The sequence below is a fragment of the Antrostomus carolinensis genome, unplaced genomic scaffold (genome assembly GCF_000700745.2).
Source record: "Antrostomus carolinensis isolate BGI_N321 unplaced genomic scaffold, ASM70074v2 scaffold53953, whole genome shotgun sequence".
NCBI lineage: Eukaryota > Metazoa > Chordata > Aves > Caprimulgiformes > Caprimulgidae > Antrostomus > Antrostomus carolinensis.
The window spans coordinates 185-12,147 of record NW_010305575.1 but is presented as its reverse complement, the minus strand read 5'-3'; the positions used below and the strand labels follow the sequence as shown (position 1 = coordinate 12,147).

The 11,963-nt window shown below is 37.9% G+C and overlaps 1 protein-coding gene across 1 annotated transcript; it reads left to right on the top strand.

Moving 5' to 3' along the window:
- Positions 1 to 284: 284 nt before the first annotated feature.
- Positions 285 to 9,176, top strand: LOC104518924 (fatty acyl-CoA hydrolase precursor, medium chain). Its single transcript, XM_010164810.1, has 13 exons — positions 285 to 360; positions 1,134 to 1,338; positions 2,195 to 2,339; positions 2,773 to 2,906; positions 3,249 to 3,402; positions 4,277 to 4,378; positions 5,251 to 5,355; positions 6,040 to 6,180; positions 6,266 to 6,352; positions 7,129 to 7,276; positions 7,482 to 7,613; positions 7,927 to 7,999; positions 8,431 to 9,176. The coding sequence occupies exons 1-13, from the start codon at positions 288 to 290 to the stop codon at positions 8,603 to 8,605; spliced, it is 1,674 nt and encodes a 557-aa protein (XP_010163112.1). The 5' UTR covers positions 285 to 287; the 3' UTR covers positions 8,606 to 9,176.
- Positions 9,177 to 11,963: the final 2,787 nt, after the last annotated feature.

The window sequence follows — 11,963 nt, the reverse complement described above, 5'->3', positions numbered from 1 at the left end:
CAGTATGAAACTTGTGGAGCCACTCTGAAACTTGTGGAGCCAGTATGAAACTTGTGGAGCCACTCTGCAAAGCAGGAGGTCGACTGATTTGCTGTGCTGATTTGCTGTGCTCTCCCCTCAGAGGAGAGGCTTTCAGGCAGGGCAGTGGCTGTGGCTGCCCACAGCTTGGTTGGCTAACAGTTCGAGGATTGCTTTTCCCAATCAGTGTTTGCCTTGCGTAACAGATGTGCTTAACAGAGTATATAAGGCAACACACTGAGGAAGTAAATATGTGACTAGCTTGCAAAATGGCAACTGGAAAGGACCCATCACTACTGTCTTTGATCCTCACCGTCGGGCTCACGGCGCTTGTAGCTGCTGGTAAGCTTCAGAAGGGTTTTTACCTATTGCCTTCTGTAAGGAAATAGAGCACACGTGCAGCTTGCACACCTAGGGGAAGCCCAGCTTTATTGGAGGAGCTGGGCACCTGACCTTGCTGCACAGAAATGTAGTCTAAATAACAAATAGTTCTTAATTTCTTTTTGTGGTCTATTTTCAGTCATTTGTCTTATTTGCCCTTTTTGCAAATAGACAAATCAAATTCCTGTGACAAAATCTTGTCTGCTGAGGCAGAGCAGACCACTGTACCACATTTGTAATTTGCTATTGAGAACTTTCACACCGATCTTAAAATGAATCTTACCTAAATGTTAACAGTATTTGTATGTGCCAGACTATTTTCAGGTTTGTTAGAAGCTTTTTCTTTTGGCTGTGCATACTATCAAGGGTCTGGAATATATTTTGTGTATTCACAGATCTTTTCTTAAAAAGGAAATGCCTTTTCTTAATAAAAGCAATCTATTGGACTTTTAACTAACAACCTGGATCAAAAAGGATCGAGCTCTATGTGCAATTACTAATGTGTGGGGATAGCAAGACAATACATACGATATACGTGAGAGACATTAAACGTAGAAACCAATCAGAGTGAAGGCTGAAATAATGTCAGCTATACTGATTAGCATTTGTTGAAGTCTTATGTATGAGAAGGAATTGTTTAAGCAAAAAGAAGATGTATATTTAAGTAACTAAAGCTCTCAGAAATCTGGCAACTACTTACCACAATTACATGATTTTGTACTTACATCCCCCAGGACAAAAAGCAGAGCAACCAGAAGTGGTGACCAAATATGGGAGTGTCCGAGGGTACCGATTCAAAGTAGATGCAGCCGAGAGGAGTGTAAATGTCTTTTTGGGAGTTCCTTTTGCTAAGCCTCCAGTTGGACCTCTGAGGTTTTCTGAACCCCAGCCACCTGAGTCATGGAAAGGTGTCAGAGATGCCACTTCATACCCACCAATGTAAGACAATGAAAAAAACCATTGATCTTTTAAAATAATTGTATATTGTGTGCAATTCCGGGACACTGATGTAGAGGACAATCAAAAGCCACAAAGATAAATTCCTTGGTGCCATCTCATCACCACCTGCAAATGTTATAATGAATGCATTTCTAAAGACATCTTTATAAGATGCTCTTTTTATAAAAGCTCTTATCTAATAGGCATCAGTGATGAACTAATACGGACCAACACTTTGCCCATAATGTTCTGTTTAGGGAGCATTTGGCCAATACGTAGCAATGTTTATAAACTGTGTAGCTTTGGAGCAGAAACAAAAAGAAGCTGAGGAAATGTTGGAACGAAACATTAGAAGAAAAAAACATTGAGTGAGCCAGATGCTTAATAGAACATACAAGAAATGCAGACCAGTTCTAGTCTGTATTGTAAATGTCTTACTCCATTTGTACTACTGTCCTGGTTTAGTACCTCAAGCCTGATACCTACCATTACAATATAAAAAGCTACTGAAGATGAAAAATAATTGATTTACATTGTCATTGAAGTCATTTATAGCCATATATATTTGCAGGTGTATTTTTGTAATATTTTGAAACATGCGACATTATATCTGCATGTCACTGTGTACTGCTGTAGACTGTGGCTCCTTTTTATGGATCTCCTTAATGCCAGGTCACAGGAAGAAAATATATTAAAAGTTAAAAAAAAATTTTACGTTTTCTGTTGCAAATAATCCAGAAATGTACTAGAGATTGTCTTCTGATTTGCACTTCATTGTGGAAGCACAAAAAAGCTGCACTTCATAGCTTTGAGGTTTTAGTTATTTCTGTTACTTGTTATTTTTTCATTTATTCAGGTGTCTACAGGATAAAGTACAAGGACAGTTTTTTTCGGATATTATTACTAATAGAAAAGAAAAAGTTATTCTCCAAATGTCTGAAGATTGCCTATACCTAAATGTGTATACACCCGTTTCTACAGGAAAACAGAAGAAACTGCCTGTAAGCAAAATCATTATAAAACCTCTAGCAAAATTCTTTTACAGCAAACTTACAGTCTGTACTATATGCAGACTTACAGGTGCAGTTTTATGATGATGATCACATACTTTGCCCCAGTAAATATTTGCTGAGGTTTAAAAGATACACAAAATCCTATTTTACAAATAAAATTTTATTGACATTTTAGTTAGGTAATGTTTGATTTCCTCTAAATAATCTGTGAAAAGTCACGGGGCACTGATATAATGTATTTAATAAAGTCAATGCCCTTTTGTAAGACTGCAGGCCTCATATTTGAAAGACTTCTACCATTTGTGAAATGTAATCTGAAAGACTTGGGGAGAGGAACAGCACAAAATATTATTTTTTGGTTTATATTTAATCACTGGGATCTCTTATATGTGCTGAGTTGTTTCTGCTTTTGTCTTTCCAGGTCTTTGTATGGATCCATGGAGGTGGATTAGTTTTTGGAGCAGCTTCATCATATGATGGTTCAGCATTGGCAGCCTTTGACAGTGTGGTGGTTGTAACAATTCAGTACAGATTAGGTATTGTTGGATATTTTAGGTAAGATATTTTATCTCCATTTTTGCTAAGAGATTTACAAAATTATGCAGTCAAAGCCTTTGTGAAGAGACGTGCAGAATACTTGTTTATGCAAAGAAATTATATGTTTCTTAATTGCATATGCAACAGCTGGGAACAATTTACAAGTCCCAAGTCAGAGTCCAAGTTTGTTCTTATTTGATTGCTACTCTAATCTCAACCCTTTCTGAGCCATTTATTTTTCAGTTGTGCAGATAAGCTCTGTGTAGAGAATGACAGCTCATTTCTTATACCACAGATGGTATTTTTCTCTGCCTTTTTTCTTGCATTGAGCATTTAAACAAATCTATTCTTTCTCTGCAGCACTGGTGATAAGCATGCCCGAGGTAACTGGGGGTATTTGGACCAAGTAGCAGCTCTTCAGTGGATTCAGGAAAATATCATACATTTTGGAGGAGATCCAGGATCTGTCACTATCGCTGGAGAATCTGCAGGAGGAATCAGTGTTTCTGCTCTTGTAAGTTCACAGTAATACTGAATTTTAATTACTTAAGAAGAAAAAAACCAGCATCCACATTCATTTTTAGTACATGCATGAAAAATCTGTGAGAAAAAAGGGATGGTTTTATACTAAATGGCATATCACCCTGGTCTGTAATACAATGTGATATCAATACAGCTTCTGATGGATGAAAATGTTCTTTTCATATCCAAATGTTGTAGTTCAGGCCCAAAATGTTATTCTTTATCTACTAAATTAAATTCTGATGGTTTTTTTGCAGTACCAAAAACCTAAAAACTTATCCTTGTGAGAAAAGTCCTTTAAGAGCAGGTATTGCCCATTTTCTGTTTGTTTTGACAGTCATTTGTGCAAATAGTCGATACCTGATCTGGATGTGCATTTTGTGACACAATGATGATGTAAAATTTTTACATCAACACTGACTACATTGGATAAGAGGTTTTGCTTCTCCAGTCTCTCACAATTTGGTACAGATCACCCAGTGAAACCAGGGTTCAGTGATACATGCGATAAAAATTCCTGTTTCCTAAGCTCCTGCCCTCTGGCCAATAGTTCTTTATTCCTTTTCTGCAGCACAGTCAGACTATCCTGGACACAGTTATACTCGATCCATATCTGGCATGCAGTGTGCTTCCATGAAGTCTTGGAAGCAAGGTGCTGTGGGAGGGGAAAAGGCTGGCATGAACTTATACCTGGTAGTCCTGCCAAAGCCCTTTGCATAGCTGAACTATGATCAGAGGCTAAAGAATAACAGTCCTATGACATTTGTTTTCAAAATGTTTTAAATGGAAATCCCTGATATTGAAATTCAGTGGACGAGAACATAATGCTTGTCATGCTTGTAATGCTTGTTCTTGCTTTTTTACAGGTCTTATCTCCACTGGCGAAGGGCTTGTTCCACAAGGCCATTTCAGAGAGTGGTACTGCAATCAGGGTTTTGTTCACTGACCATCCTGAGGAGGAAGCACAAGTGGGTATTTTGTGGTAATTTTCATTATTTTTCAAGATAGTTTTGCATATCTTAAACTGTTTATTCCAAAATGTAGAAACAGGATTTTTTTTTCTTGTGAAACTACAAGCACAGTCATTAAAGACAGTATTTCTGTGTGCAAACAATACATGTTTAATGATGCTTTGCTTTTTAAATACCCACATATCCACATATGTCTGAGTGAAAGCAAGAGACTAAGGAAGCGAAGAGAGAAGGCAGGGAAGAAGTGTGAAATGCAAAGGAATACTATAACATAGCACCAGATTCTGAATACTCTTCTCTTCCCCTCTGTTTGATGCCTGTTATGTGCAAAGAAACAAGATTTTATTCAATTTGTTTATATTTGAAAAGAAGAGCTGACTTCAACCCTTTTTTTTTATTTTTTTTTTTAGCAAGAAACACCTTCTAGGAACCTAGATTTGCTAATCTGGGCTATAAAAAGGGGCTACATTAAAATGAGCTCTGTCTCTCTAATGACAGCTGTTACCCAACCAAAAAGACATAATCAAGAATGGTATAATGTGCTCTTTGTTACCATCTACATGGTTGTATTCTGACTGTGCATCACTCTAATGCTTTTATGTCATCCTGCCTTCTCAGCCCAGCATGTTACAGTGGGTCTGTTTCTGTATCATGATATTTTGGAGGAGTATGTTTTATCCTTCTGCTCAGCCCAGAGTGCAAAGGGTTATGTGGGCTTCCTATTCTCTACCTCTGCAGGTGGAACATGTCTGCCTGCAATGATCCATGCACAGAAGTTTAGACTCCCTCCCTGCTGGACTCTCGGGCTGGTGGTACATAGAGCCTTCTGTGGGAAGTATTTTTAAAAGTGTTTGTTTTATTGATTGTAGAGAATTGCTACTGCCTCTGGCTGTGAAAAATCCAATTCAGCTGCAGTGGTTGAATGCTTAAGAGAAAAAACAGAAGAAGAGATAGTACAGATAACACTAAAACTGGTAGGTGAAATTATACTTCTTGCATTTAAGTGACATTTCAAAGTTTATTATAACAGAGTATGCTATTTGTGTGTTGTAATATTAGGAGAACTTGAAGTGAATGTAGCATCTGACTTTCTTGACCTTTTCAGGATTTGACAACACTGCAGCTATGCTCTGCCTCACCTGAAAAATGTGAACAGCTTACTTTCCTCTCATTCTGCATTGACTTTGAGCTACTTGTATTTTGCTGTCATGCTCTACCAGGGGAAGGAAAAGAGTGTAGGAAATCTCACAGTTTCTCCTGGAGATCCTGAAAATTAATTAATCTAATATATAATGTCCTACTTAAAGTTTCTTACCACAGTGCTGGCTTCCATTTTCCTCTGCAGTTTCAGTACAGAAGTTAGTTTTTCCACTACTGCTCCACACATCCGTAATAGGATTGAACTGAGTAGAGATGTAAACTGGACATCATCACCTATGTTTCACAAACTTTAAAAACATAATGCTAATCTTCACAGAATCTTCAGCCTGGTGCAGAAAATCCATCAGAGAAAATTTAGAGATGGCTTGAATGCTATTACTTCTTATATTTTCACTTGGCACTTAATTTGTTTTGCTTTGGAGCTACAGTAAATATCTGAAAACTTTTTTTAGAAGCAAAAATTAATAAAGTTTGCTTTATTTTTTTTTTCACTCCAGCATCTCCTCTTGGTCAGTTCATCTGTAGATGGTGTGTTTCTTCCAAAGAGTCCCAGGCAATTACTATCTGAAAAAAAGATCAATGCAGTCCCATATATAATAGGAGTAAATAACTGTGAATTTGGATGGCTACTTCCTATGGTAAGAGACTTATAATGCCATTATTTATAGATCATTTTGTTAATATGAGATTTTTCTAATAAATATTATTCTCTGTATCATGCAGCTAATGAAATTTCCTGCTTATGCAGATGGTCTGGATAAAGATGTTGCACGTCAAGTTTTACAGAGCTCCTTAGTTTCATCACTTAAGGTAAGAGACCATTTTCAGAATAACCCAGTGCTGCTTCTTCACTGGACTGGTTCTGTATTTGTACACCAGCAGTAGGACACAAGACCTGGAACACAACATTCTGAAGCAGTAGCTGGAGACCAGAAAATATAACCTGAGATCTTGATTAAAGATTTAAAATGGCACTGAGACACCTATATTTAGGTATCTTGTGTTTTTGCTTCCGTGTAATTTACAAACCTGTTAGCCCTCTGATTCCTTTTTGCTCTTCCAAAACTACTAAATGTAGAAAAATGCAAACTAATAGGTAAGAATTGAGGACTTTATAAACATGGCCAGTATTTGCAATGGATCATTCAGTGTCACAGACATCCATCATGAACTTGGAAAGGCAGAGCCTGCTTGTGCTGAAAGGGAGTAAATTATGGCCATCTACAATGATAAATTAATTTTATGCAATCCAACAGGATTTCTTTTCTCTTATGAGGGTCATTTCCACAGAAGGGAGAACAGACTGCCATATCTATTTATCAGCATCACTGACTGATGTTTATCTATAGATGTGTGATCTTTAGATCTTGCAAACCTCTTTTCCCCAAGAACATCTATACTTGGTAGCTGTGTAAACTCCTGGTTCTGAGCTCTGAGCCACACTCTGGCACAGTTGAGGATTTCCTGTGAAAGAAGGTAATGTTTGAGGTTTAGCCAGGGATGTGCAGATGGCACACTCAATTAGTGCTGTTACTCTTTATAGTATTCATCATCATTATAAGAAGTATTTTTGTTGTTCATTTCAGGCTGTCACTTCTGAAGTTGTTGATCGAGTATACAATGAATACATAGCGAATGCAGAAAACCGTGCTCAGGTGCGAGATGGCCTTCTTGATGCACTAGCAGACTTTACATTTGTTCTTTCAGCCACTGAAGTGGCTAGATACCATAGAGGTGAGTCTCTAATTCAGCATTTATTAGAAGAAATATAGAATTCCATCCTGGGGTGTGTTTATGGACAGTATACATCACACTTTGTTATCCAAAGAACTGATAGTGTTTTAATTTTATCAAAACAGCCTGTAATAAAAGTTTATCAGCTCTGATGGTAGGTATTTTCAGCTCTCAAACTAACACGCTCCTGTATATTTTCTACTAGATGCTGGCAACCCAGTCTATTTCTATGAATTTCAACATCGACCAAGTTCAGCAACAGGTGTTGTACCAGAGTTTGTAAAAGCAGATCATGGAGATGAGATTGCCTTTGTCTTTGGAAAGCCATTCTTAGCCGGTAATGTACCCATGCTTACTAAAGTATTCCTTTTAAAACATCATTATTATTAATTTTATTTACTGGAGGGCTTTTAGAATAGACTTCCTATCTTAGAAACATTGAAATCAGCACAAGCATTTTCTGTCTTTAGTAGTAGTTACTTTTCATTAAATCATTAATCTACAGTTCTCTGCTAGAGCTCTGCTCAGGTAAAACTCCCACAGCTAGCTCAGAGTAACAAGTAGAACCAATGACAGTTTATTGGAATTTATATAGTTGCTACTTTTTTGATTATTTAGTTTTTAATGTGGCCACTTCTCTCACTTTGCAGGGCATGCTACAGAAGAAGAAAGTAAACTTAGCAGAACTGTTATGAGATACTGGACTAACTTTGCTAGAACTGGGTGAGAATTATTGTGCTAATTACAGCTCGAGTTTCGTCTGTGCTGCCTGAAACATAATAGCAATACTTATACGGTGGTTCCTACAAATTTGGCAGAATTTAAGATAAATATTGAAGCAAATGATTTCTATTCCTAATCTTTGCAAGAAAAATCTTTTAAATGAATCTGCATAGCAAAAAAGAAAAAAAAAAAAAAAGAATCCAAGAGCTATTACTCCATCAGCAATGGAGTTTTAGATCCAAAAGCAATGGCAATTATCAAATGTTTGTTATTCCACTGATGAGCATTTTGATAAAAAACATCCAAATATTCAAGTACTAGAATCACGTAATCTGAGCTCATGTTAGTTTTCTGAAATGCTCTCAGCCTGAGCAGTCAGAGCACAATTTATATGCAAATGGAAAGCTAACTTTTCATTACATTATTTCCAGAAATCCCAACGGAGAAGGCTTGGTCCATTGGCCTCAGTATGGTCTGGATGAAAGATACCTGGAAATAGACCTGGTGCAAAAGGCAGCAAAGAAACTGAAAGGACGCAAAATGGAGTTTTGGACACAGCTCACAAAAGAAATGCTGAATGAAAGGAGAGAACACACAGATTTATAAGAGTTGTGGAGGTTATGGTTTGCTTTTAAAACCTGAAATCAAACAAAATTAGTTTGTCTGGATGCAGAGTTAAATAATCACCTTCTAACTCACTGTTATGTAATTTGTTGTCATGATCACAGTGAAAGGAGAGAATCAAGGGAGGTTTGGAATGTCTGTGGGACTAAAAATCACTATTTAATGAAGCAAGCTGAGAAAACACATAACCTTTCAGGCTCAAAAACACCATGGTATCTACTCAGTAGATATCAAAACTGAATTATGCTCCTGTGAGAAGGGGGAATGAGGGGCAAACTGGCAAATATATTGAAATCTGTAAGAAATTGTCAGTACAGAATATATCATAAGTGTCAGGATATATTATATGCTTATTCCCCTCTTCTTTCAGAAAAGAATGGTCAGTTGTCTTTCTTACAGCCTCTTTCCACTTTCTTTAATTGGAAATAGCTTGTAGGGAGCAGAGCATCCATCAAAAAATATCTGTGAGATGGGCTTGACATCTCACAAATGAGGACAGAAAATCTCTACTTGTTTTCTTGTTTTGTAAACTGTTATAAATAAATGTTGCTTTAGACTTTTTGGAACTTCCTTTTCTTTCATTTAACTGATATAAGTTTATTACAAGAGGTTAAATCACACCCAAGAAGCCAGAAATGTGCCCAGTTTCTTTCTTTAGCCTAAAGGGAAGTAATTTTAAAATATATATGTTTCCACATTTGTGTTAATTAATGGTAACAAATATTATTCCTGATCTTTTAATACTGTAGCTTTCCACACATTGATGTTTCCTGTGAAAAATATCCATTTTCACACCCATTTATAATACTGCTTTGTTCAAACTTGCAAATTCTCAGTATTGTAGATGCTGTTGTAACTTATTTATGTCACAGCTTTTACGCAAAACATGACTCTGGTCTTCAGCTGTGATGGGAGGAATTGGACTTCTGCAAAATCACTTAGCATTCCCAGCACAGTGTTGCTGATGACTGTTCACTGTGACTCAGTTGCTGAAGAAAGTACTGCCCATGGAGGAGTAAGTAGCATAGTTAATATAAGAAAATTGTCAGTCTTTTACACAGATTGCAGAGAATTGCAACTGTGCTGGCTGTGAAAACCTGATTCAGCTGATTTAGTAGTTCAGTGCTTAAGAGAAAAAACAGCAAAAGAGATTGTAAACATAACTAAAAATTGTAGCTAGTGCTGTACTTTGTTTTATTAGACAGAATAAATCCCTCTCTAAGACTAAGATCACTTGAAGCAAAGCCATTGTATGACACTTGCTTGATACTTTTGCAGGTGTGCTCAACAGTGCACTTGAGCAGTAATACTGCACCTGAAGGATCTGAACAGGAACATTCCCTGCTCTCGTGGTCTGCTCTTAGGCTTTTCAGGGCAGAAGTGCATTCATCACAGGAATGTAAACAATTAATGTTTTGTTTTTCCCAGGAACAGGTATGAACCATGCAGGCTCATGAATAGCAGATAGGAGAGTCAAAATTGCAAAAATGGAACTGTCCAGCTTTGTATGGTTCTTTGTGTCATCAGAAGGCACTTGCTAGCTGCTGGCTGATTTCTTAATACAGTGTGCAAGAAGGAAGGACTGCATGTTGGAGGAAGTAATACAACAACCTTTCTGGGAAGTACAGTCATTGAGAAAGCTCTTCTTTTTGCAAGACTGAGCTTTTGTTAGTAGCTGTTTTATCTGTTGCCATAACCAGGTTTTCCGTATCACTGTGCTGGCTTGTCAGTTCTTTTGCAATCTTACGACGTAAGCTAACTTTCACCCCGTTACTCATCCAACCCTAAGAAGCTGGAGTTAGAAACTGGTTAACAAGTCGCTCTCTGTCTTGAGCATTCAGTATTAAATTCTTGTGCCGTACTAAAATTATGTAAGAGAAACTCAGAACAAGGCCTGAAACTTAGGTACCTTTGACATTATACATTAGATCTAAAAATAGGTCACTTGGGTGATTTATTTAGGTCAACTCTAAGAAAACTAAATGATCTTTCCAAGCAAAACCAGTATGTAAATAACAAAGGGGTACTTTTTTCTCCAGCATCCTCTCTTTATTGATGCAGTTGTGGGTGGTATAATTTTCCCTAAAAACCCATCACTGCTACTAGCTGAGAAAAGGATCAATGCAGTCCTGTACATCATAGGAGTAACAAACCATGAATTGGGATTTCTGCTTCCAACTGTAAGGCATATAATGCCTTTTATTTATACATTGATTTATTAACTATTCAGCAGCTTAGGAGCTCACAGGAAACATTCTTTTTACTCTGCAGGTGCTGAAATAGCCTCCTTTTGCAAAAGGATTGGACAAAAATGTAGCAATTCAAGCATTAAAGAGTGCAGAGTCTTTAACAGTAAGAGGCAATTTTAATGTGCTAAATGACTTTTATCTAGTGAGTGTTGGTATCTCAGAGCTGCACTAGTGCCTGCTTTTTTCCCCCTCATTTTCCTGGATACAGACACTGCCACAGAATTCCCCCATGTACTGTGATGTCCTTCAGCTCAGTGCCAGGTGTACAGAGGGCATCAGCTGCAGTTCAGGCTCTGCAGAGGCTCCATCTGTTCAGGGTCCCTAGGGCTGGTTCCCAAGCTCACAGAGATGCTACATGTATCTGAGAACAACCTGTCCCTAAGGAAATGGAGCCCTGAGCTTGAGATAATTCTGTGGAAACTCACAGTAAGATTACTCAAATTCTGTTTTCCTTATGCAAGTTATTTCCACAGAGGGAAAACAGCAGGCATTGCTGACTGGTAGTACCCGGGCAGGTATCAATTACATTGATAGGATGAGGGGTAGTGGTTTTAAACGAGAAAAGGGTAAATTTAGGTTGGCTATTAGGAAAAAGTTCTTCAATATGAGGGTGGTGGATCATTGGAACAGGTTGCCCAGAGAGGCTGTTGAGGCCCCATCCCTGGAGATATTCAAGGTCAGGCTGGATGGGGCTCTGAGCAACCTGCTCTAGTTGAAGATGTCCCTGCTCACTGCAGGGGGGTTGGACTAGATGACCCTGAAAGGTCCCTTCCAACCCAGACCACTGTGATTCTGTGATACATTCCTGTTTGAGCTCCTGCAAACCTCTTGCTTAAAAATGGAGCTGTAACAAGTAACGCTGAAGCACCAGCTCTGAGGTTTGGTTACTTGTTTTATTTGTCTATTGGACAACCCCGTGTACTTTTATGAATTTCAGCATCCACCTAGTTCAACTCAATGTTCAAAACCAAACCCTATAAAAGCAGTTCATGCAGATGACGTTGGCTTTGCACTTGCAAAGCTCTCCTCCGCAGGGGATGTATCTGGGTTTGCTAAAGGATTTGTTTTCCCATCACCGGCACTCGAGCACT

Coding starts and splice junctions, on each gene's coding strand:
- LOC104518924 (XM_010164810.1), top strand. CDS start 288: ATGGCAACTGGAAAGGACCCATCACTACTGTCTTTGATCCTCACCGTC. Junction 7,277..7,481: donor AGTGGCTAGATACCATAGAG/GTGAGTCTCTAA, acceptor ATTTTCTACTAG/ATGCTGGCAACCCAGTCTAT. Junction 7,614..7,926: donor TGGAAAGCCATTCTTAGCCG/GTAATGTACCCA, acceptor CTCACTTTGCAG/GGCATGCTACAGAAGAAGAA.